General features: G+C 38.5%; 1 protein-coding gene and 1 non-coding gene across 3 annotated transcripts in view; both read right to left on the reverse strand.

The window, feature by feature from the left end:
* Positions 1-27,869, reverse strand: part of LOC124022249 (calmodulin-binding transcription activator 1) — a 101,624-nt gene that overhangs the window by 55,507 nt on the left and 18,248 nt on the right. The window contains exons 3-4 of one of the 2 annotated variants that reach the window (XM_046337193.1): positions 22,382-22,485; positions 57-2,092 (exon numbers count right to left, since the gene is read on the reverse strand). In XM_046337193.1, coding sequence (XP_046193149.1) covers positions 1,865-2,092; positions 22,382-22,485 — 332 coding nt within the window. In that variant the 3' untranslated portion in view covers positions 57-1,864. Of the gene's footprint in view, positions 1-56; positions 2,093-22,381; positions 22,486-27,869 lie in introns of those variants that run through there. The other variant, XM_046337196.1, reaches the window with a different exon arrangement.
* LOC124032469 lies at positions 22,930-22,984 on the reverse strand. Its single transcript, XR_006838285.1, has one exon. It is a non-coding gene; the product is annotated as a U7 small nuclear RNA (small nuclear RNA).

Raw genomic sequence — 27,869 nt, forward strand, 5'->3', positions numbered from 1 at the left:
GTGGGTGGACAAGAATACATGGAAATAAAACAGTGCACGAATGGATTAATGGTTTATCAACCCACATCTAATGAAGATTTGTGTCTGTCGGCCTTTGTAGTGAGACACAATCATCTCTCCAGCTAGCAACAAAGGAGGGAAGAAGAGACTTAAAACAAGATCTGATTTGCAATTAAAGACTTTCAGGGATGTGACACTTAACAAGAGTAAAAATCTTGGCAATGAAACAAAAGCATGTGCATTCATCTTTTCACAGTTAAATAGCAAATATAATCGTCTTCCAATAACAAAGTGTGCGATTCTTGTCATGGTAAAATGTGTTCAGACGATGAGAATGTTTTTTTACTCATCCTAGCAGCCCCCATCGTCTCTCACTCCCTGCTCCTCCAAAAACAGTTTTTGTCCTCTATCTTTAAGAGAGTCAACGGCAAACACTCTCACATAAACACTTCTGTGTTCCGGCTGGTTCATGACTGGGATTTATTCAAACTGTGTACCAGGTTGTCACAGATCATTAGTTAGATGGTAAAGTAACCCCTGAAGAATGACAACATAGAAACTGGGGAAAACACTAACAACATTTCCTACTGAGCGAGAGAGTGAGCGAGTGTGTGTCCCTCCCTGAGCTGAGACTGAGAACAGGTCTCAGTGAAGCAGTCAAGCCTCTCCTTCAGTCCAGATGAGACTGCTAAGCATTTCCATTATAAGGAAATCGTCAAAGCACTTTGACTCCTTGCTAATTATATAAACATGACTTTGAAAAATGTCCAGCGCTGAGAGAACAGAACAGCAGACTAGCAGAGTTATGGTGGCTGAGCGGCTCTGCTGCGTTGCCTCATCAACAGAGATTTCCAAGGCGGGCAGCCTGGAATTTCAATGGCTCCTCAAGGTTCTGCTAAAGGACAGGCCAGGGTAGAAGACAGGAGGAACAAGGGAGGGAAGAGGACGGGACGCTATAAAGAAGTGTTGAAGCGCACCGTTGTCGACACCTAAACTTTTTGGGCTCTTGCTAGAGAGCATGTGCTGGAGGCGATCTCCAGGGTTGAGGGTTCACATTTTGAGAAACTTGAGAATTTAGAGAGAAACCCAATTATGTCTAAAAATCCACCCGTGTTTGCAAGTGGAGATACAGTAGGCCTAGATGTTCCCCAGCACAAACAAATGTATGAGCTCTGAAAGCCACAGCTGAGCACTTACTAATCAATACTAGGCTATTTGTCAGACATATTGGTTATCTATACATTCAATAGGTTTGAGGCCCAGGCTTTGCAAGCACTGGAATAGAAGGGATTGTAGAAGCCTACTGACCTAGGATCAGGTGCAGGAAATGTTCAATACATTGAACCCCATCCAGGTAAAGAAGCGTGCCTGGTAAACATTATCATTATACTATCTTCACCGCCCCAGAAGACACAAGGTGTTCGGATAATAACAGCTAAATCACTGTTTGAAGTGATTAAGAGGCAGAGACAGATCCCCCTTCTGTAACTCGGCCTAGCATTAATCTCAGTATAGAATAGTCTCTTTTCTACAACAAAACATGTTGTTTTCATCTTACTTTCCTAATAAAACAAAACATAGTTGATCACATATATAAAGAGCAATTCAACGGTTCAAGAGGAACCATATTATACCATTCAATCTTTATCATGGAGACTGAAGTCTATTGCCTTGTCAACCAATCTCAACAACTTACTGAGACAGCCTCCTGACAAAGCTTATCACTTGTGAGCATTACAAACTGTTTAGAAGAGATATGCACAGTTTAGATTGAGTTAATATTCTATCAACATAATTAAGAATCATATGATTGTTTATACAGTTACCTAACAGAGAGATTACTTAGCTCTATAACTATGCTGTTCTATTTTGGTGCTGAAATGGCTTTCAGAACATGTCCAGTCCCTGATCTGGGACCTGCGAGATGGATCATTATGGCCTTGTCAGCCTGTTTCTCAAATCCCAGCAGTTCCATTGATGTGTAAACATTTCTGAGAAAAAGGGCTTCACAAGTGGCCCAGATGAACAAAGAAGGCTGAAGGACATCCCTCCAAGAGGACGTCTGAACCGTGCGGGTCTGGGATCCGGTGAGCTGTGGGATACAGTGGAGGACAATGCCTAAATGAGCAGCTCTGACAGGATGAAGACAATGCACAACTAAAAGGGGATAATCGTTGATATTTCAGAAAGACTTTTCTATATCATGTAAAAGGCCTTGTGAGGTTCCACCTAGGGATGTGCAAGGTTATTAGAATATCCGAACAAACTTTAGCATTTTAATACATGTTAAGAGTATTTATTTTTGCCCACCCCAAAAAAATGATAGGCCTATTTCAACACTGAAAAGGCTTTAAAAATATATATATATCCATCTGACATTGTAACATACAACAGTATACCATGACATTTAAAAATATTAATTTAATAAAAGAAAACACTTTACAAAAAAAATGTATGAGGTACGGCCCATAATAAAGACTGGTAGCCGTCCAGTAGCCTTCATGGGTGTAGCTTGGTGTTTATGTTGGCCAATCACAGCCGCAAAGTTGCTTAATGTGTAGCAAGTGTAGTGAGAGTTCACTTATGTCCTTCTGTAGCTCAGTTGGTAGAGCATGGCGCTTGTAACGCCAGGGTAATGGGTTCAATCCCCGGGACCACCCATACGTAGAATGTATGCACACATGACTGTAAGTCGCTTTGGATAAAAGTGTCTGCTAAATGGCATATATTATTATTATTGTTATTATGCAATGCAAGATGGAATCAAATTACGGAATTAAAAGTTAGCGAAATGAGGAGTAGGCTGTTGTTTTATCTGAATGGAGTTGTGGAGAAAATGCTAAATGTGGCCTCCATTAGCCTAGCTAGCTAAACGTAAAAATATATTTTTTTAAACACATATTCAAAAATCTGGCTATCCGACAAAAATTCATGATACTATTTGAATAGTGAAATTATTTCAAACTCCCATCCCTTGTTCCACCAAGGTTAAAGCGTAGATTATCTCCCTAGTTTTGTCAGTAACCGTGAAGTACAAGTTTTGATTGGGATGAAAATACTCTAGTTAGTTCTTTCAGCACCATATTCTTACTACTCTTTGTATTCACACGGGAATACAATTCTACATTGTAAATTCTAGTGTAACTAGGTCTTTGCTAAAAGGTGAGAAAGTAAGCTCCCCACCAATTCCATTCAAATGGGAAAAAAAAGAAGAAGAAAGGGATGGTGAGGAAAACACCTTGTTAGCTCAATGGACGAGGGCCTTGGTGTTTGACGGAGTACCTGGGTTTAACTCAGGGAGAGATGACAGCCCAGTCAGCTGGACATGCAGAGAGTCTTAAATCTCATAAATGCTTAACACTTACAGTGTGAGTGCTAAGATTGGACAGGTCGGGCAGAGCTCCTTCCATAAGAGAGGGAGAGAGGGAGAGAGGTCTCACCAAAGAGGAGGGAAGTGCCGCCATCAGCTTAACTGCCTCTTTGAGTTTGTGAAAAATGATTACTCTTGAGGATATGAAAGGATCAGATAAATGCATGAAAATGCCTGTATTGTAATGATGTACCAACTTAACAAACAAGGTCAGTGAGAGCTCCCGCTCTAGTTTCCTTTCTCTTTGACAATGAAAGGGGGGGGGGGGGTATCAGGCAAGCAAAGCCCTCAATATGTCAGGGTTGTAGAGGGGAGGCATGAGAGGCGAGGTGCTGCCTGAGCTTGTCATGACTGGAGCTGTCCATCAGATGGAGAGAGGATGATGGGAAGGGATCCAAGCAGGCCCAGAGAGAATCCCAGGGTGCTGCTGCCTGGCTACTGCTGGCTCCTCATTCTCAAGGACCTTTAAAGATCAAAGCCCCACACACAACAAGAAAGGGAAGAGGGGGTGAGAACAAGCTAGAGTGAGATCGAGAGAAAGGAGAGAGAAAGAGAGAGAAATAGAGAAAGACAGAAAGAGAGAAAAGCAGGAAGGGTGCCATGAAGCAGAAGTAGTAGAGCCCATGCGGCCTTCCACTGATTACCCAACGACATCCCTCCTACTGGGCCGAAGAGGAGCGGCGTCAAACGGATTTCCTGGAGAACCTCTATGAAACATCCACCGTGACTCATCCCAGCCTCCCGCCCTTCCGGAGCCAGATAAAGTGCCTTGCCTTCCGACCTCAGTCAACACCAGCCTGCTTCTTACTCTTTTCATGTTATATTCTGTAGTGTGGAAGTGATGTGTTCTTTTGATCCTCTAAAAAAAGACTGGCTCCTTGTGGAATAGAAGATTGCGTCTCGCTCGGCTCCCAATAAAAATATAAAGATACATAGTGTCCTCTCTGCTGACCAGCTGTGACTGCATTGTTTGACCTTGATGGAAAACGAAATAGGACAAGCAGCTTGACCAAACAGATACTGAGCTAGGAGACAACCGTTATGAAATTGAATTCAGTCAAAGACAAGTGCCAAAACAGAAATAACAGGAAACAACGCTGTAGCTAATGTGTTAAGATATACACTACCATACAAAAGTTTGGGGTCACTTAGAACAGTGAAGAGGCGACTCCGGGATGCTGGCCTTCTAGGCTGAGTTCCTCTGTCCAGTGTCTGTGTTCTTTCGCCCATCTTAATCTTTTCTTTCTATTGACCAGTCTGAGATATGGCTTTTTCTTTGCAACTCTGCCTAGAAGGCCAGCATCCCGGAGTCGCCTGTTCACTGTTGACATTGAGACTGGTGTTTTGCAGGTACTATTTAATGAAGCTGCCAGTTGAGGACTTGTGAGATGTCTGTTTCTCAAACTAGATACTCTAATGTACTTGCCCTCTTGCTCAGTTGTGCCCCCGGGGCCTCCCACTCCTCTTTCTATTCTGGTTAGATCCAGTTTGTGCTGTTCTGTGAAGGGAGTAGTACACAGCATTGTACGAGATCTTCAGTTTATTAAATCTGGGCATTTTGAGCCTGTAATTGAACTCACAAATGCTGATGCTCCAGATACACAACTAGTCTAAAGAAGGACAGTTTGATTGCTTCTTTAATCAATACAACAGTTTTCAGCTGTGCTAACATTGATGCAAAAGGGTTTTATAATGATCAATTAGCCTTTTAAAATTATAAACTTGTATTAGCTAACGCAACGTCCCATTGGAACACAGGAGTGATGGTTGCTGATAATGGGCCTTTGACAACCTATGTAGATATTCCATTAAAAATCAGGTGTTTCCAGCTACAATAGTCATTTACAACATTAACAATGTCTACACTCTATTTCTGATCAATTTGACGTTATTTTAATAGACAAAAAAAAAGCTTTTCTTTCAAAAACAAGGAACTTTCTAAGTGACCTCAAACTTTTGGACGGTAGTGTAAATAGTTGAGATGTAGGCCCTAATCAATGGATTTCACATGACTGGCCAAGGGTGCAGCCAAGGGTGGGCAGGGGAGGGCATAGGGGGAGCCAGGTCTAGCCAATCAGAATGAGTTTTTCCCCACAAAGGGGCTTTATGTTGTGGGGGTCTTGGGCTGGCATGGTTACAGATGGTCTGTGGTTGTGAGCCTGGTTGGACGTACTGCCTAATTCTCTAAAATGACGTTAGAGGCAGCTTATGGTAGAAAAATGTACATTCAATTCTCTGGTGGCCCTTCCTGCAGTTTGCATGCCAATTGCACGCTCCCTCAAAACTTGAGACATCTGTGGCATTGTGTTGTGTGATAAAACTGCACATTTTAGAGTGGCCTTTTATTGTCCACACCTGTGTAATGATCATGCTGTTAATTCAGCTTCTCGATATGCCACACCTGTCAGGTGGATGGATTATCTTGGCAAAGAAGAACTGCTCACTAACAGGGATGTACAAATTTGTGCACAAAATTGCAGATAAATAAGCTTTTTGTGCATATGGAACATTTCTGTGATTTCTTATTTCAGCTCATGAAACATGGGACCAACACTTTACATGTTGCGTTTATATTTTGTTCAGTATAAATATTAGAGACCGACTACGATCACTGAAATGCACAAACAGAAGAAAGATGAAAGAACTCAGGAAAAGAAATCAGGATTGGAACTCCTTTCCCTTTGTATCTAGTAAATAAACTTCAAGTCCATTACAAAACGGTTCCGCCCAAAAAACCCTGACCCAGCAATTTAGTGCAAAAAGGTATAGAAATCTATTCCTCCATCCCTGAATAGCTTTGCACCTCAGTGAACACATGAGGGAAAAGGAAAAGAGTAAGGGAGGGAAACTAACGTGAGAGAGAGAGAGAGAGAGAGAGAGAGAGAGAGAGAGAGAGAGAGAGAGAGAGAGAGAGAGAGAGAGAGAGAGAGAGAGAGAGAGAGAGAGAGGGGGGGAATGGAAGACACAAGCTGGGTTCAATTTAGAGTCTTCCCACAGGAGGTGGAGTGACCTGTATGTGCTACAATAGAGGTCATGCAATTTTGAGCGGGCACCCCTGTCTTCAGAGGAAACCGAGGACCCCTGCCTTGATGTGCACATCCATAAGAAGAACCCAAAAGGTCTCTGTAGCATGAACCTTACTGGTGGGTTGCTATTGCAAACAGACTCACCACACCAATGCTACAAAATGTACACTTCACAGTAAGTTACAGCACTGGCAATTACTAAAGCTATCAAGACATAGAGCAGGGTACTACGAGGCCAGGCCAGTCGACCTGAGGCCTACTTTTGTTCTGCACATACTTCATGTTCTTTTCACAAGAATATGGATTTGGGATTGAAATGTGCTCAAACCCCTAAATAGCGATGTGGTGTATGTTTACGCCTTTATCTCGATTACCTACACAAAGCTAATGACTGGAATCCCTAGCCTAGGTGGAAGCACATGGATCACGACAGGATGGAGATGGTATTTCCCCCTTCATCTCACCCCAGCCACTTAAAGCACTAGTCCAGACTCCACCTGAGACAAAGCCCTGAGCACCGGGCCCATTCATATTCACAACACACACCGGACACCTGTTCATGGTGTAGAAAAAACATTAAGGGATCTCCATTTGAAAAAATAAAACAAATAAACAAACAAACAAACATGACCTTTAATTTCCACTGATTGCCCCAGAGAAGCTAATGAACATTTCCGTAAACATTTGTGGATTCGGAGGGAGTCATTTTAATTAGGCTACATTCCGTAGAGGAAGGATGAGGCCGGGCAAGGAGCTCAAATGAAGATAAACATTTAATCAGACGCAGCCTTGAGTTCGACGAGGTGAATTCTCCGAGCACTGACGTCCATAAAAACAACACTGACAGGCCCTGGAAAAAGATCCAATTTGTTTGTGTAGCAACAACGACCAAAAATGCATTAAAAGGAGAGTTAAGGGAGTCAAACACCTGGCTGTTTGATGAGGGCAGGCCCAATCATCCTAATCAGAATGATCCTATTCCATAGGAGAAAGCCTTAATCCAGCCACTGTTGTAATGAGGTCAGGATATTCCGTGGGGGATTCACCAGCCTCAGCAGTAAGCAGCAGCACTAGAGAAGCTGCAAGCCACAGTAAAAGGGTTCTGGGAAGAACACAAACCTTACAGAGTTGAGCATCCAGGGCTACAGGGAGGACATCATGTAAATGAACCTCATTTAGCTTTCAGCAAGATATTAAAAAATTGCATATTCATTAATGATACAGTATACAGTACATGCTTCATTTGGGTAGAATGGAACGACAAGACATTGGTAGCTAGCTTGTTTAGAAAGGAGAGACGCTCTGAGCTCAACTGCCTTTGTAGTCCTTTCATATTGTGTTCAATAAACACTTAAAAGGTAATCATTACCGTTACAAAAGAACAGAGGAAAGATGAAAACTGTATCTGATTGAAGCAATCTCCTGCAGCTCTCTGAAAGATTGTGCCGTGTATTCTCAAATAATAACAGTTGGGAGTTGAAGCAAACAAAAGCAGAAGAAAGGGTTAACAGACATGACGTTCCAGCCAGAGATAAGGTTCCGAATGATTACATCACGGTATCCAATTGTCCTTATTATTATTGCTGCCTATCTCCTATTGTCAGTGAACAACTCCCGAGGATACCTCCCTTCCTCAGCCATATGCATTTCATTACTCGTTAGCTGATTTTGTCCAGCACTGTGTCGCTAATGTAGCTGCCTTCCTAGCCCTCTCTCCCTGTTGGTCTGATTCACCCACTGCCCAGCAGTGTGTCCACTGAGTGTGTCCAGTCTCCAGTGAGGCTGGCTGGGTGCTGTCCTGAGCGGAGGCATATTGCATGCAAGCACCATGCCGTGCCACTGCCAGCATTGGATTATTACTGACAACAGGGGTATTAAATGTGCAGCAGGCCGAAGGAGGCCTGAGCTGATGCTGTCTTGTCTCTCTAGGTTCAGCACCAGTTCAGCGGCAGCAGGCAGCAGCAGCACTCCCACTCTAAAGCTGAGGCTGTGGGGGAGGTTTTTCTCACAGTGCAGTACTCAGAGTGCTGCTGCTGCGGCGCTGTATAGCGTTCATTAAAGACTGAGGGTGTCACACCAGCTAAGGTTCCAGGTCCCCTTCGACTGTGGACTAGTGCTTCTGCTATTCAAGACACGGTGACTGAGGATCAGACTCTACTCCCCTCAATATGGTGTTTCTGGTTGCTATATGTTTTTTGAATGCATTGATCCAGAATTTATGCCTTGAATTTATATTGCTTGGTGGGTATTTGATCAACTATTTTGGAGACAATTCAACTTAATTCTGTCTGATTCGCGCCTGTCTGAGTGGACTGATCCATTCTGGAGGCCATGGGGATGGCACAGCCTATCACTCTAAGACATGTGCTACTGAAATTGTATGGTTATATTATGTAAGAACAATGGTACAACACAAATAAAAATGATATTATTTTATAACCAATGTCCTTTCTCCCTTGATGGATAGTGGTAGCTGTCCGCAGTTCCGAAACACATCAGTGTGCTGTTGAATTGGTGCCTTTTCCTAGACCATGTAGCTATGTGCATAATAGCAAAGTTAACCAGCATATTGGTGTTGCTGTCACGACTTCCGCCGAGGTCGGTCCCTCTCCTTGTATGAGCGGCGTTCGGCAGTCGACGTCACCGGTCTTCTAGCCATCGCTGATCCATCTTTCATTTTCCATTGGTTTTGTCTTTATTTTCTACACACCTGGTTTTCATTATCCAATTACATGTTCATGTATTTAACCCTCTGTTTCCCCCATGTTTGTTGTGCGTAATTATCTCTATGTTCAGTTCGGTTCATGATGGCTGGTTTTTTCGACGTGGTGCTGTGTTCACCCATGAGTAATATTTACTGTTGGTTTTTGGTCAAGTGTATTTGTTAACCTTGTGCCTTTGTTTTTTGATTAAAGTACGTTGCTCACTCATTTTTCTCTCCTGCGCCTGACTTCATGCACCAGCTACACTCACCTTCTGACAGTTGCGAACAATGTGGCGGAGGCAGCAGTGGAGTTAGGAGACGAGAAAACACCCCTTCCCTTAATTGTCTAAGAAAAGTGAGGAGAGCATAAACCCCAACTTAATTAGGTCTATAATCAATAGCCTAACTGTTAAATGTGCCTGGCTTTAGAAATCATCCATATACTGTATATCTACAGAAATAATACAGATCCTGCTTGTGTTGCCTGTTTGAGTGTTTGTTTAATAGCCTACTGATTCCGTGAGCACAAAGCCTGTCGGACAAACAATTTCACAAATTCTGCTGTTTTTAATCTTTCCTATGCTGTAATAAAGGCTTTACACTTTTTCTGTGAGAGCAGTCTCTCTGGTATTATTTATAATATATTTAGTGTTGTTTACATTGTTCCAAATTGTCAGCAAAATTATATTTATAATAATAATAACCCTCATTTTTGCTTTATCGCCTTGTTATTGTTATTATTACTATTATGATCATCCTTATAATAATAAGTAATGTCATTATCATTAGTAGGCTTAGTATAGCAGACTTGTATAACCACCATTGAGCTGTAGGACTAAGAGCACATCCTGTTTAGACTTCTTGGATATAGGGGGCGCTATTTAAATTTTTGGATGAAAAACGTTCCCGTTTTAAACAAGATATTTTGTCACGAAAAGATGCTCGACTATGCATATAATTGACAGCTTTGGAAAGAAAACACTCTGACGTTTCCAAAACTGCAAAGATATTGTCTGTGAGTGCCACAGAACTGATGCTACAGGCGAAACCAAGATGAAATTTCAAACAGGAAGTGCCCCAGATTTTGAAGGCGCTGTGTTCCAATGACTCCTTATATGGCTATGGCTCACAAATGAGCTTACACTTTCTGTCGTTTCCCCAAGGTGTCTGCAGCATTGTGACGTATTTGTAGGCATATCATTGGAAGATTGACCATAAAGACACTACATTTACCAGGTGGTCACTTTGTGTCCTCCGTCTTAATTATTGCGTAATCTCCAGCTGCAGTACTTTTCCGTTTGATACTGAGGAGAAACCCAACTGCCACGAATGATTTATCATCAAATAGATATGTGAAAAACACCTTGAGGATTGATTCTAAACAACGCTTGCCATGTTTCTGTCGATATTATGGAGTTAATTTGGAAAAAAGTTTGGCGTTGTAATGACTGAATTTTTGGGGGGTTTTCTTAGCCAAACTTGATGAACAAAACAGAGCGATTTCTCCTACACAAATAATATTTTTGGAAAAAATGAACATTTGCTATCTAACTGAGAGTCTCCTCATTGAAAACATCCGAAGTTCTTCAAAGGTAAATTATTTTATTTGAATGCTTTTCTTGTTTTTGTGAAAATGTTGCCTGCTGAATGCTAGGCTTAATGCTATGCTAGCTATCAATACTCTTACACAAATGCTTGTGTAGCTATGGTTGAAAAGCATATTTTGAAAATCTGAGATGACAGTGTTGTTAACAAAAGGCTACGCTTGTGAGTGAATATATTTCCTTCATTTCATTTGCGATTTTCATGAATAGTTCACGTTGCGTTATGGTAATGAGCTTGAGGCTATGATTGGGATTGATACGGGATTGCTCGACGCAAGAAGTATCCTAACTTATTTAGGTCTATATTACAATACTTATATATAGTAGGCTACTTTAGTAATCAATAAGGTTTTCATTCATGTCATCACACTGGATTCGACACATTCTTTATTTGAAATGCAATCAAGCATTTTAGTTTCAAAATAAAACAACAAAGTGACTATTGAATAATTAGCGTAAAAAAATAAATAAAAAACTTCAATTTCGGAAATTTCATTCATGAATGAATGCGACTGTTTTTAGTCTTTGCTGTAAAAAATGTTTTACAAATTAACTTTACAAGAGACTCTGGTACGCTTATAATTTATTTAGTGTTGTTTACATTGTTCCAAATGGTCAGGAAAATGCTATTCTAATCTAACAACACGTGTTTGAACACATAAAATGAACGCAGCACTTGCTCCTTACCTTCTTTTTCTTGATCTCCAGTATTTTCTACAACTAGTGGAATGTATTACACACATCTGACTTCCCCTTTACCTCCTGAGCAACCAGTAAACATTCCCCCATTTTGAGTTTATTTGTCAAGTCCTCTGTCACATGTGTTACGTGTTCAAAATTGGTTATAACCAATTTATTGATTTGATTATGATATGCTATAGGTCAGGTTCTGTTGGTCATGTGCATGTGATGCATACATGTGTCATGGAAAGAGAGCAAGGGTTGAGGGAATAGGGAATGTTATTCCTAAATAAATTAAGGATTTCGGCGACATCATTTTTCAGTCAGAAATGGCTGTAATTATGTTGCAGCTTCAGCAACACGTGCAGTGTGATACACAATGATGATGTTCTGTGGTGGTCGCTGCAGCAGGGAGGAGAGAGCGACAACAGATGCTAGTCATACAGTCACTCGCTGTCTTTTCTTTTTAACACAGCACAGCAAGTCTGAGCTGGGCCCGGCACACTCAAATAAATTGTGGTCGGACTTCCTCTAGTAATTTGTGTGTCTTAATTATTTCATCAAACAGTACGCTTAAAGCAACATACAAGAAATAAAACACTATGTGCATATAGTGGATTTAATTCAAACACATAGAATGTGTCTATATATGGAAAAATACATGTAATAAAATTTTGACCAATCGATTGGTTGATAGAAAAACGAATCTTGGTCGATTAAGATTTTTTTAGTCGGAGACAGCCCTAGAATGAATGCAGTTGTTTTATTCCCACAATGATAAAGCCAGGGCGAGACTCTGGACACAGAGTTCCAACGAGAGCCAAAGAGCAAGTGATGCATATAAAAAAAGCACTTATGCATGGCATTGCAATTCTGCCACACATCTCTGGTCCTCCTACCTTCCCATGCCGAGGTAACCTAAACATGGAAGCGGTTCTGTTTGATCTGGAAAGGAATTTAAGCTTTAAGCCCTTTTGTGTGTGAGGTGTATTTCTATACAAATATTTTAATCTCAACAAGACTGTCCGGAAAATAGAGGTCATGGCTGCCAGAGCAGCCAGCAGACAATAGCACTTGGTTGCAGACCTGATAGGAATAGGATTAGGAATAGGGTAGGATTTGTTTCTCCTGGACCTATAGCCTACTCCTCTCAGAAAGACAAAAAAGGGTGAAGGCTGCTGACTGAATAGAAAGAGCAATGACACAAAATGATAGGCCTACATGCTTCGACTACAGGAAAAGGCGTGGCTAGTCTTAGTGACTAAAAACATTGGAATAGATTTAGTTTTATGGGGGATAATAGCCTAATAGTCTGCATGTAAATCAATGTTCATGTCATGCAACGCAAGATATGTAAACTCTGCCATAAAAGACAAATGATAGGTAATATTTTAAACTCTCTGCATTAGCCGAACTTGAGGTACAAAATGTCCTATTCTTTATGAATGGTTCACATTTTTTTTACTATTATTATTTTTTATTATTTATTACAAAAAACATAAGGAAGAGGTAACATTAAAGTATTAGAACATGAAGGACAAACAATACAGCATCAAGACACTATCAAGATCCCCCCCCCCCCCACAGTTCCCCAATAGCTGTCCCTCAAACATTCGAGATCCATCCCACAGCCCCCCCCTCCGAAAAAAATACAATTAATTCCATTACCCACCCACAAGAACCCCCCAATGCACCAACAACCAAGAGAATGAACTAAAGAGAAAAAAGGAAAAGACAGAAGAAAACAGCAGACAACAATGCAAATAAATAAATAATAATAATACATTTAAAACAAAGGACATCAAGGACAACTGAAATCATAACATCAATGCCTACTTTATGTTTGTGTGCATGTCTGGCACTATTACATGTATGTGTGTGTTCTTGTATGTGCTTATTTGAATGAGTGTGTGTATATGCATGTGTACAAACACCTGCACGGCATCAGCATCAGGCAAACCTGCATTAGTTGTAAAAACACTGCCACTTAGTGTCATTCAAATGTACTTTTATTATGTTTTATTTTGACTTGATTTCCCCCTTTATCTTTTGACCATCATTCTTTCTCTCTCTCTCTCACACACAGCAACTCCACTCCCACTTGTCTCCAATTCCACAGACCAACCCTCAGCTTCCCTTAGCCCATCCCATCTATCTCTGCTGGCCACCCACTTCGTATTTCTACGCAACACATATCTTTCAACTATGCTATGATGTTTAACGTACAATTTCAATCTACCTAATCGAATAGAATTGCGTATTGAAGATAAATACTTTCACTAAGAGTATTAGTATATTAGTAATTGACTGACCCAGTCTCTCCAGATCTCCTAACAGTACTATTTCTAGGGGCAATTTTAGATCAATGCGATGCATTTTCATCCATTCCTGAACCTGAGACCAGAAACAGGCTACCTGAGGGCAATACCAAAACAAATGGTCTATTGATTCTGTATCCTCACGACAAAATCTGCAGAGCTTCGATGATTTTATGCCCCAAATATTCAACATTTTGTTGGTGGCAAGAATTCTATATAATAATTTTAGCTGAAAAGCATGAAGTCTTGAATCTTGCATTGTGTAATATATCAACTCATACACCCTGTACCATGGAATCGGTACATCAAAAATCTCTTCCCAACTATTTTGCAATCGGTATGGCACAGTTGGCAACATCCTGGTCCTCAAATTAAAAACTGGTAAACTTTCCTATTTATGCTATTTTTATTCCTCCGTCAGTTTTGATCCTTTATATTGGGCAGACAGACCAGTTCCCAATCTCCTCCTACTGCCTGTCAATTGGTTGTACTCTTGGATTGAGCAGACCTTCCCGTACAATTCTGATAACTCCATGAAGGACATAACTCAACTATTACAATTTACAATATAATTTAAGAACAAAATACCCTTTTCAAACATCTTTCCCATAAATACAGGTATTTTATCAACCAGCACATTTGAGTTCAGCCATAATATTTGTTGTAATATTTGTTCTATCTTTTCAGGGGGATGAAATTGAAATTGTAGCCAGCTCTGCAATTGCTTGTTTGAAAAAGACAGATACTTTGAAAAAAGTATCATTTTCAATTAATTGAAAATGAGACATGGCAATCTGCACAAAGGCAACATTTTTAAACAATGGGTGAGCTTTTCTTATTAATCTACTTGAGAACCATTTAGGATTCAAATACAACTTTAGAATGAGTGAAGCTTTTAGAGAAAGGTTTAGTGCTTTTATATTTAATAATCTCAATCCACCCAATTCATATTCATTATATAGATAGGCATGTTTTATTTTGTCTGGTTTAGCGTCCCAGATAAAGTGAAATATTTTTTGCTCATATGATTTGAAAAACGAATCATCAGGAGTAGGCAGCGCCATAATTAAGTGACTAAACTGAGATATGACTAAGGAGTTCATTTTTCCATAAATGGACATAAATCAATTTACCTCTCCATGATTTACAAGTTTTCTATTGAAATTCATTGTGGAGAGCTTATTTATATCTGTTGTGATATGAATACCGAGTATGTCTAATTCACCATCAGCCCATTTTATAGGTAAGCTGCAGGGTAATGTAAAAGTTGTATTTTTTTTTAAGGATCCAATACGTAATATTGTACACCTATCATAATGAGGTTTTAGTCCAGAGAGCACAGAAAAGTTATCTAGATCTTTAATGAGACATTGCAGGGATCTAGCTTGCGGACTTAACATAAAACTTGAGTCATCGGCATACATGGACACCTTTGTTTTTAAGCCTTGGATTTATAATCCTCTAATGTTGTTATTGGATCTGATTTTAATAGCTATCAATTCGATGGCCATAACGAATAGATATGGTGACAGCGGACACCCTTGTTTAACTCCTCTTGACAATTCAAAACTCTCTGAGAAGTAGCCGTTATTTACTATTTTACACCTGTGGTTGCTATACAATATTTTTACCCATTTTATAAGAGAATTACCGAAATTGAAAAAATCCAGGCATTTATAAATAAAATCCAGACTTACTTTATCAAATGCCTTTTCAAAATCCGCTATAAATACCATTCCTGGCTTCTTATATGTTTCATGATGTTCTATTATTTCTAGTAGTTGTCATATATTATCTTCAATGTATCGTCCAGGTAAAAAGAATTGTCTGATCAGGATGAACAATACCTGGTAAAAACCCTTTTAATTCTGAGTGCTATGCATTTTGCTAGTATTTTTGCATCACAACATTGAAGTGTAAGGAGCCTCCCGTTTTTTAGATAGACTGGGTCTTTATATTTGCCATCTGGGTTTTGTTTAAATAATAGAGAAATTAGACCTTCCTGCTGAGTACCTGACAGACTACCATTTTGATAGGAGTAGTTAAAACAATCTAACAATTGAGCTTTTAGTATATCAAAAAATACTTGATATACCTCTACCGGTATGCCATCAAGCCCTGGGGTTTTTCCAGACTGAAAGTATTTAATAGCCTCAAAAAGTTCTTCCTCTGTAATTTGGCATTCGCACTGATCTTTCTGTACATTTGTTAATTTTCCATTTTTTAGGATTATTTGAAAATAATTCCGTACCGTAATCTTCATTCAGTGGGAGAGGATGAGACGGAAAGAGAACATCTGCCTAAAATAATTTGCTTCCTCTATTCAAATATTATTCGGAGAATCATAGATGACTCCGTCTTCAGTAACGAGTTTCTGCAAATTATTTTTGTTAGCGTTCCTGTATTGGAGAATCAGGAAGAATTTTGTGCATTTTTCTCCATATTCCATCCAGTTTTTATAGATTACATTAGATCGTTCTTGAATAAGTTCCTCAGGTTCTTTTTGTTTGTCCTCTAACTCTGGATAAGAGCGTCTGCTAAATGACTTAAATGTAAATGTAAATGTAACTTATTTTGTATCTCTGTAGTGTCGTTTTTTATTGCTATCTACCTGTACTATTATTTTATGGATTTCCATAGTTAGTCTTGTTTCCTTAACCAGAAACTGCTTTTTTATTATTGATGAATATTGAATTGAATGACTCCTGAAGATACATTTAAAGGTATCCCAAACAATAAGGGGATTTGCTGAACCTATATTATACTGGAAAATTCTTGTTATAAATTATTTTGTCTTAGTTAAAAATAAGTTGTCCTCCAGTAAACTTTGATTACATTTCCAATATCCCCGTCCATGTGGAAAATCTATAAGAGTTATGTGAATGCCAATTAGATGACGATCCGATCGCATTCTGTCTCCTATTAAAACGTTTTTAACCTTTGACGCAAGAGAGAAAGAGACAAGAAAGAAGTCAAGATGACTAGCTTGATTAAGTCTCATTCATGTATATCTCACTAGGTCAGGGTTTTTTAGTCTCCAAATATCCACTATTTCTAATGTGTCCATAATATTTGTGATTTCCTTAAGGGCACGGTGATGACAGTCTGTAGAGTGATTACCTTCACGGTCCATTTAGGTACTTAACACTGTGTTGTAGTATCCTACCATAATGATTAGATAATTTGTTGTCTGTAAGTTCAATAAATTGGTAGAAATGTTTGAAGTGAAGTATGGATCATCCTGATTTGGAAAATATAGATTCATGAGCCAATATCTTTTTTTTGTCCACTTTCATATTCAAAAGGATCCACCTAGCTTGCAAATCATTCCTGATTCCATCATTATTTGCACATTCAGATCAAAATTTTTGTTAATTAATATCATCACACTCTTTGAGTTCCTTTATCCATGACAGAAAATGATTTCACCACCCCATTCCTTTTTCCACGCAACTTCATCTAAGGATGTAGAGTGAGTTCCCTGTAAACAGTATATGTTATATTCATTTTCTTTTAGCCAGACTGATCTTCTTTTTTGATAATCTGCCAAATCATTACATTTATAACTAGCTATATTTATTTCACCCCTTACCATAACTAGATACTATTCTCAGGCTAAATTGACCATAATTAGTACTTGTAAAGTTACTGCCATCAGAGGTATTATGAAGGTCAAAACTAGAGCTTTCAAATGTCTGATATTAAGAATTCAAGAAATAGGTTCTAGCAATATTTTTTTTATTCCCTTGCCTGTTTGCCTGTGATCCAATGCCACAGATGTTAGAAAATGGAGACAAATTATGTGTGTAACAAATATGAGTAGGTTGATGTGTATGATATTGGATATGATATAATGAGAGTGTGTATGATGTCTGTATAAGAATAAGACTGTAATGTGTGATGTCCAAATAAATAATAACTCTGGCAATTTGCTTGTTTGACTGTCTATGTGTGTAACATGTAGTGCGTATAGCCTTAATATTCATAATTGTAATCCATATCATATCACCATCATAGTTGCATCATAATTACCTTTAACATAATTGAAAAACACATCCGAGCATTTCCATAGCAATTGACGTTTCACCTGATCATGAGAGACCTTGCATTACACTAGAGACGTCCTCACTACAGTACAAATGTATTCCATACAATATTTTATTATTCCCCAATGCCCCTATTTTGATATCTTCAAGTTGATTGTTGTAAACATATTAAATGTGTAGACAAATACATAAAAAGATAGACAAACAATAAACACATTCAACGGTTCACAAATTGTACAAATCTAATACTTCCCTCCATGAGAAAACACAGATTTCTGGCATGCACTCCTTGTAATTTCTTTAAAAACATCCCTCCCTTTCTTTCTGCTATGGTTGTGTCAACTAAATTGTCAAGCTCGCCCCATATTTCCTCTTAATCTCACTTTGACAATTTAGAAGCTGAGAGCAGCATGCCTGCCTATCAGCAGCTCTGAGAGAGGCTGAGGCTGCTTCAGAGTTACTGAGGCCAGCCCCCTTCCCTTCCTCCGCCAGCCCCCTTCCCTTCCTCCGCCCGCTTCCTTCCCTTGCATTTTGATCAGATTGGTTTATCTAATTTTCCAGTAAATGCTTGAAATGTATTCATGCACACCTTCTCCCCATAAACGTACACAGGGGAATAGGGAGAATGAGATAGAAATTAATAGCTCGGCATTAGCACTCTTCACACCCTCGTTCCTCCATTCCGATACACATTTGGGGCAGGAGGAGCGAATCTGTTCCACCTATGGAGGGATGACTAACACTTATTCAGCAACAAGGGAGAAACCAAGACCTTTCCAACCTGTAGACCCTATAAGGGATGTGGCCTTTACACAATACAGAAAGGTGAGAAAGGCATATTTTCTTGAGGTGCTATCTAACCAGATACTTTTGTATTCAAAGAGAAGTGAATTGCCCTTCCGTGGGCAGTATGACAATAGCTACACACTTTATGATCATTTTAGGTTTTAGGAAAGCATTTAGTTTGAGAGCAGTTGTATTGAATCGTGCATTCAAGCTAAAGTGGTCATCAAATGCACTCTCTATACCCCCAAAATGTTGAGAGTTTAATCAGAGGGGGAGAAAAACAACAAGGTGGCATTAGGCATGCTGAACCAGCGCCAGGAATATGCAGAGAATTGATGAGGTGTCACTTTCGCTAAGAGTCACACAATCGCTGCCGACAAGAGACTCTGTAATCCCCTGCCTGCCTGCCTGCCCGCCCGCCCGTCCGCGTGCCTGCCTGCCTGCCTGCCTGCCTGCCTGCCTGCCTGCCTGCCTGCCTGCCTGTCTGTCTGTCTGTCTGTCTGTCTGTCTGTCTGTCTGTCTGTCTGTCTGTCTGTCTGTCTGTCTGTCTGTCTGTCTGTCTGTCTGTCTGTCTGTCTGTCTGTCTGTCTGTCTGTCTGTCTGTCTGTCTGTCTGTCTGTCTGTCTGTCTGTCTGTCTGTCTGTCTGTCTGTCTGTCTGTCTGTCTGCCACCAACGAGCCACAGCAAAGAGAGAGAGACCCTGGTTCACTTCGCATGGTGCTCATGAAAGGGAAACGCCCTTGATTTTAGGGAAGGTTACCTCGGTCTCCTTCTCTATCCTCAACCCTGGAAAGTATTGCTCCGCAGCACTAACGCACATCGTGCAACATAATTAGGATTGATGCTTTTTGGTTGTGCTATTGGAAAATCTTGACAGGAGGTACCTTACCTATGACGTTAATCCTAAACCCACATGCCAATATATGTAAAAACATTTCAAATAAATAATACCAGTGACATAACTTGGTCTGCCTTTTAATAACATGTCTGTTGTTTGTGTTGTTAGTAATAAATGACATGACAACAGCTGTAGCCAACAACAAGTGCTTACATTTATGAAATCAATTTCAAAATACATGAATGAATTTAAACTGCTAGCAGAACACTACAGGTAGAAAACGTGAAGGTGGATTATTTGACATTTCGTATGGAAAAGAGAGGCAGACTGAGAGAAAGATAGACTGAGATGTCTAATGCAGCGATGTAAAAGTGTGTGTTTATGTGTAGGACTTTGCAGCACTGTAAGAATTAGGCTACTCCAAAAGGCTGATGGGTTAAAACACATCAGATAGATTGCTGTGCAAATCATCTAAACAACAAACACAATAGAAGTAAGGACTTTTGTCTTGTGGTACAGATAACATGAATAATCTCCCGTCATGTTTGTGCTGACGCTTACACTTGTTTTTCACTCAATTAATTAGAAAACCAATGATGACAGTATTTCTGGCCCAAATTTGTAATCAAAAGTACGGGTGGCTGGGTTTTGCACATCGCTTTCATTTCCTCTCATTAGTAGTGGCAGTGACTTTGATCAAATCTTCATGCATCTAATTAGATTGATTCACTCATTAACAACTAATTATATCAAAATCGAGATCAATATTTGAAATTAAAGCCATGGGATCATTGAACTAAATTGACCTGCACCCAGAGGAAAAGTGGTGACAGAATTCAGACAAAACTTGACGCTTGAATGTCATACCAAAAACTGCTTCCTTCTCTCTCTGTCTCTATCTTGGTACTGTCATGAATTCCTTATACAGCATATTCAAGCACAAATACTTGTCACTACATGAAAAAAAAACACTTCACTGTTGAAGGATCAAAATGCCTTAGTATTTCATAAAAACACCTTTAAGAGAGGATGGATTCTGATTTGTAACTCCAGAGGTTTGGCAGGGCCTGAGTTGATGTGAGAGTGACAGGTAAGTTATGAAAGGAGGGCTGAGACCAATCACTGTGCTCCATTATACAATTAAAACAGTGCTGCTTTTCTTTGCCTGGGCTCCTCTGATGATTCCATTGCCTGTCGGTTAATGTGCTGAAACCACCACGTTTGCTTCATTGGGATCAATTGTATTATAAATGCAGCAATGCCTTCACTGGCAGCAGCTTATGAATTTCCTTAGAGAAACTTTTGTAATTGCAATCATTCAAAATCCATCCAGCATTAGGCAGCAAGCTAAATAATGTTTAGTTCCAATCTCCCTGACAGTCTCCACGTACGTAGACTAGAGAGAGAACCCATACCCCAAAAAGAGATTGAACATGAACGACAAATAAAATGTGAACATCAAGCAAGACACTGTCTCACTTCCATTAAATGATAAAGTAGCTGTACTGAAAAGAAAATAACTAATTTAAATGGCTGGCCTATAGGTCAAGGACAGCCGGAGCAAATGGCTTCTGTGATTTCTTTTCACAACGGCATACAAATAAAAACATTTTGCACTTTCATTTTCTGTGACAGAAAGCTAAACAAGTTGTGTTATCTTTTCTTATTGGTGTGATACAGTATATGAAATGTGAAACACCTCTAGGCTTATGCAACCTATGCTAAATACTTGTTTATGTTAACATTATGAGTTCTACATAATGCTGGATGAATACAACCTCACTGAATAAGAACCCAGGTGTGATTGACAGTTACATTTATGGTTGAGGCCAAACAGGAATTCCTTTAAGAATGGGTAACGTAAAAATAAACATAAGCTAAGCGATAAGACACATCAATGATCTAGCTCTTATTCCACAGATACATAGGTGAAAATAGACTGTTGCAAGTTCTTATGTGTGTAGGCTTAGTGCTTTATTCAGCCAGTAAGCATCATCAAGGTCGCACTATACTTAAAGGGATACTTTGGGATTGAAGGGCAACGAGGCCCTTTATCTTCTTCCCCAGAGTCAGATGAACTCGTGGATACCATTTTTATGTCTCTGCATCCAGTATGAAGGAAGTTGGAGGTATTTTGGGAGCCAATGCTAACTAGCGTTAGTGCAATGACTGGAAGTCTATGGTATCTATTAGCATGCTAGCAGTTACCATAAACTTCCAGTCATTGTGCTAACAGTAGTTAGCAATTATGCTAGCGCTAGTTAGCAACTTCCTTCAAACTGCAAGCAGAGAACTAAAAATGGTATCCACGAGTTCATCTGACTCTGGGGAAGTCGACAGTAAAGCTCTTCACTGCCAAAATCCCAGAGTATCCCTTTAAGGAGCTCAATGACACTGTTCTCACAATACAGATGAAACCTCCAATTAAGATCGGCCGAGAACATCATGCTCTCCAATGTCCTTTATACAGCAGCTAAACACAAAATGAGCCTATTCCTATTTTACAGTGGTTTTCATAATGTACAGTGGGCATGCACATGATGAAAATCACCATCTTAACTGTTCAATAGATGGTGTACATGCTCAATTCTGTATCATACATTCTTCCTCCTTGTCTTACTGTTGGCAGATAGACAACAGTCCCAAATAAAAACAGGAAAGGGGAAACTAGGTGACAGGAACAAATGACATTAAAAACTCATTCTGTCAGCTGCAAAAACATGTGTTGATGTTGGAACCTAAATAAATGGAATCATGTGATTCTACACAGAAGACAATCAAGATACTTTTAGATAATATGTACTTTGCCAGTATGAATAAAATATCTATAAATTAGATTAGAAAAATAATAAAGTAAAATAATCAAGTAAAATAATCAAATGCTCATACCTATATCCCTGAAGAATATGGCTGATTTTGTGTCTGAAGTGGTTTTACATTGTCACGGAGGACATCAGAAACATTTGCAATGATAGCCACAGAGTGGCGAGGAGAAGAAGGGGCCATACCTCATTGGTGTTCCATCTGTGTCTCTCCTTTGGCAGCGACGAGCATTTTGGTAGACATTCAAGCAGCTTTTTGGGCAGGTATATTTTCAAATGTCCATGTTCATCTGCAAAGAGAGAAAGAGATAAGTCACATTACAGTGCATGCTTGCTCCTTTCTCCTTTTGGGTTTTTTGATTTTTTTGTTAGACCTGAGGAATCAGAACTGTGTCATAGATGGGGCAGCTTTTAGTATAAATAATGTAGTGGAAAAAAACTGTAGAATATACTATAGTAATTCATGTGTTGTTTTTGCGGATGGAAGTATACTGTAGTATTTACTGTAGTGTTTTTGTGGACTGTAGTATACTGTAGTATTTACTTTTGTGTTTTGCGGACTGTACTATACTGTAGTATTTACTGTAGTTCTTTGAGGACTGTAGTATACTGTATTATTTACAGTAGTGTTTTTGGAAATTGCACTATACAGTAGTACGTACTGTAGTGTTTTTGCAGACATTACTGTAGTATTTACTATAGTGTTTTTGTTTTATTATCTTTGACATAGAAGTGGAGGCTTTCTCCTTCAGAAAACCAAATGGAGAAATACTAAAAGAGCTGATTTTCCATAACCTTTACGTAGGTAGGACTGGGTTCTGAACGGCCAGCTTCTGCTCTTTTTGATAACCTGTAGGGAACACAATATATAGTCTCTACTTGGCATGTAAGTTTCTCAGTTATGGGGGAGGGGCATGGGCAGGGTATGTGCAAATGAAATACTGTAGTATTTACTATAGCTAAAAAAAAAGTGTTGTGTTTTTGGGGACTGTAGTGTTTTTGCAGACATTACTGTAGTATTTACTACAATTTTCTACAGTATAATACAACATTCTATACTAAGTACTACACGTGATAGAGGGATACTACAGTGTGTAGTGTAGTATTCTACAGTAGCTTATGCTAAAGTTTACTATAGAATTCTATAGTAAGTACTGTATTATTCTATAGTAAACTGTAGTATTTTTCATGTGAGCACTCTCCACTGTTTCAGTGATTCAAACTGCAAGCTGAAGTGGGACCACATCCTCTCACACAAGCTCAAATGCCAGTGGATGATACAAAAAGGAAATAGGCCAACAAGTTGTTGAGTAGGGAAATTAAAGCTGTGTTGTATCTTCCCCTCTTCTCCCAGTTTCAAAGGGCCTGGCAGCCCAGTCAAATCAATGTCGTTCTGAAGCAGTGATACTGTCTGTAGCCTTATCTGTGAATCAGCTTTAATTACACACTTGTTATTATCTGTCGATTATATCCATCTCCTAAAGTTGTCCACTAACTTTATTTTTACATAAATGTTTCCATATTCACAAAGAGAACCATGGGGCCTAATGCAGAAAATGTAAAAGCCCAATCATAATACCATAATTCAGTGAATTATTGAAAGAGTAGGCCTAACCTAGTCAATAGAAAGCCCATTGCTTTACATGGTTACACGTCATGTTACATTTCACAATCATTTCATAAAGATTATGTAGCAAATTCAGTGCAGAGGAGACATGCTTAGATACAATCATGCATTAGGCCCATGCTGTTTAAGGTCCTATTGCTCATTCAAGTTGCACTGCCTCCTCATTCCTGCTATTCAAATATGCAGATGGCATTTCATCCAAGACTTAAGTGGGTGCAAATTCTATTTGTCTGGAGACCAAATTTACTGTGAATTTATAATTATGAACAAAACTAATATAGTCTTTGGGATGAATATTACAAGGAAATTAAAATAATATTTTTTGTAAGCATAAACACACAGCTTTTAGAAAGCCTATGCATCCATAGCTTTTGCAATTTACATACCAAATGAGCATATCTCATTCCCAGCCAACAGCTTATCATTAAGGGTGGGTTTAAAGACAGAGAGAAGCTACTGGCTGCCAATCATAATGACATGACATCATAGTAGCAGGTGGCCTTTCAAAGAATGGAAGCAATGCTACTGTACGAAGAAAACAACCCACTAACCTTGGCTACTATGTAAATCAAGTTTTCTGGATAATTATTTGTTAGGAGAGAAGTTCACACTGAATAATAATGTGTTTACATAACAAAACAAAAATGATCAATTATAGACAGTGTTATGTTTTGTAGGCCTACATTATGGCTATGGGCCTAAACAATAATATTCCTGCTCAGCTTTACCTCTTCCGACTAAAGTCACCAATCAAGGCACATCTGCTGAACAAATTGTACTGTTTCCTGATACATTTGTTGTGAAGATTCAGACTGAATAATACTATTTCCAATTACCATTACATTTGTTGATATGTGAAAGAAATGTTGATCTTCTTATCCAGTTGTAAGGTTTTTTTAGTAGAATGATAATAATAGAACCTTATAATAAAACCTTATAATAGAACCTTATAATAGAACCTTATAATAGAACTTCATAATGGAACCTTATAATAAAACCGTATAATAGAACTTCATAATAGAACCTTATAATAGAACTGTATAATAGAACCTTATAATACTACCTTATAATAGAACTTCATAATAGAACCTTATAATAGAACTGTATAATAGAACCTTATAATAGAACTTCATAATAGAACCTTATAATAGAAGTCTATAATAGAACCTTATAATATAACCGTATAATAGAACTGTATAATAGAACCTTATAATAGAACTGTATAATAGAACCTTATAATAGAACTGTATAATATAACCTTATAATATAACTGTATAATAGAACCTTATAATATAACCTTATAATAGAACGCTTTAATAGAACCTTATAATATAACCTTATAATATAATTGTATAATAGAACCTTAGAATATAACTGCATAATAGAACCTTATAATATAACTGTATAATAGAACCTTATAATAGAACTCTATAATAGCACCTTATAATAGAACCTTATAATAGAACCGTATAATAGAACCTTATAATAGAACTGCATAATAGAACCTTATAATAGAACTGTATAATAGAACCTTATAATAGAACTGTATAATAGAACATTATAATAGAACTGTATAATAGAACCTTATAATAGAACTGTATAATAGAACCTTATAATAGAACAGTATAATAGAACTGTATAATAGAACCTTATAATAGAACCTTATAATAGAACTGTATAATAGAACCTTATAATATAACTGTATAATATAACCTTATAATAGAACCTTATAATAGAACTGTATAATAGAATCTTATAATAGAACCTTATAATAGAACTGTATAATAGAACATTATAATAGAACTGTATAATAGAACCTTATAATAGAACTGTATAATAGAACCTTATAATAGAACAGTATAATAGAACTGTATAATAGAACCTTATAATAAACCTGTATAATAGAACCTTATAATAGAACAGTATAATAGAACTGTATAATAGAACCTTATAATAGAACCTTATAATAGAACTGTATAATAGAACCTTATAATAGAACTGTATAATAGAACTGTATAATAGAACATTATAATAGAACTGCATAATATATCCTAAAAATAGAACCTTTCTGATTTGGCATTACAATTTAAGCAACCACACTTGCTTTAGAGTTGGGATGGATATCAGTAAAATAGAACCTTATAATAGAACTGTATAATAGAACCTTATAATAGAACAGTATAATAGAACTGTATAATATAACCTCATAATAGAACCTTATAATAGAACTGAATAATATAACCTTATAATAGAACATTATAATAGAACTGTATAATAGAACTGCATAATATATCCTTATAATAGAACCTTTCTGATTTGGTATTACAATTTAAGCAACTACACTTGCTTTAGAGTTGGGGTGGATATCATTGTGAGGTATACATCATCTTTAGTACCAGGGGAATACCATCTTTCTCAGATTGTCATCCTCCTACTAAAGTCACTGGTGACACATCAAGGCACATCTGCTGAAAAAATTCCATAGTTTCCAGCAATTCTGGTGAGGCCATGCACAGAGAGCCCATGGCAAATACTTTGATTTTAAGTACAGAACCTCCATTCCAGTCGTGTACTAGGCCTATGTCAAGAGACCTATTGAAAGGAACAGAATTTATAGCCTAGGCCGAGTAGGCCCGAGCTTGTACAATCCCATTATTCATTCAGATGGTACAAACAAACTGCTGTTCCAGCCACCTGATCAGGGAGGAAGAGAAACATCAGAGCCGTGTTTAGTGTTGCTCCCACTGGGAGCCGGTAGTAGAGATGGATTTGTAGAACTGTAGCCGTTTGCTGCATCCAACTGTACCTGGAAATTCTGCGTGTGTAAACTCTTTTTATATGAGATGAACAGGTATCTGTAATCATTCGTTTCGCCCAATTACCAAACCCGTACAGCATCTGCTTGTAGGTTCCACCAAAGTGGTGTTATTGTTGTCATCAGAGGTAAACAGGATGGAGCTGAATGATCAGAGATGTATCAGGCAGGGAAATGAGAGGGGAAACGGGACATGGGCAAATTAGGGAAACAACTAAATAGGTAATAAGGGAAAGAATCACACAAAACAAAAAGAGAAACACATAATGAAAAGGGAGAAAAACAAACAACTATCACCTTATAATGAAATGTTTTCTCTTTCCTTTTTAAGACTAGACCAATTAGCTGTTGTTGGACTAATTGCATTTTCTACATTTTTTCTAACTGTGGATTGGCTTTCAGCATGTGTCACACACTCTGCCTGCGGAATGTTTATCTGTTGTTTGTTTTCTAATGAGAAGCCATGAGTCCACAGTCCACTGAGTCCTGGCTCAAACATTAAAGGTGATGCTTAAAGGCAGACCAGACCACTCAGATTGAACTAGTTGTGTCCAGGGGAAGCCAACTCTCACCTCCCTCTCTATAGTACAAACAGAGCAGAGTTCTCCGACTGCCTGCTCTTGAAATCAATCCTCAACAGAGCAGCAGCAGGCCCACTCGCCAGCCAGCCTATCCCACCATGGAGCTCTGCCAATGATCAATGCTAACCTATGACATACCCTCAGATGACATCATCGAGGGGAGAGACTCCGTCAGAGAGACTCAATAATTATTGTATTCAACGTCACTACAATTTCATTTTAGAAATCAAGAATATGTACTGCACTACTGAATTCAACATCAAGCCATTGATAAAACTTCCTTAAAACCTGGTCATATAATGTTTTGGATAATGTCTCAAAAAGCTCTCTGAGTGGTGTAATGGGAATTTCCAGGTGAACAAAAAGGAAAGTAGCCGTTGACAACATCAATAAAAAATCTACCCCGGTTTATTATTTTATGCACAAAACTCGGTGATATACTGCAGGAGGTAACTTAAACTGTAAACTTGCCACCTGTTTGCAAAACTACATGGAGATATGATATCAGAGCATGACAATGTTATATTTCACACCGAGGCTCGGTGGTTATCGGGGGGGAATGCTGGAAAGATTTTTCAGATTCTTCACAATGACACACTGTTGTCATTCAAAATGGATGTTTAAAAAACAGACTTTGTTGACTTTCTGTGT

Source organism: Oncorhynchus gorbuscha, linkage group LG03, assembly GCF_021184085.1.
Source record: "Oncorhynchus gorbuscha isolate QuinsamMale2020 ecotype Even-year linkage group LG03, OgorEven_v1.0, whole genome shotgun sequence".
NCBI lineage: Eukaryota > Metazoa > Chordata > Actinopteri > Salmoniformes > Salmonidae > Oncorhynchus > Oncorhynchus gorbuscha.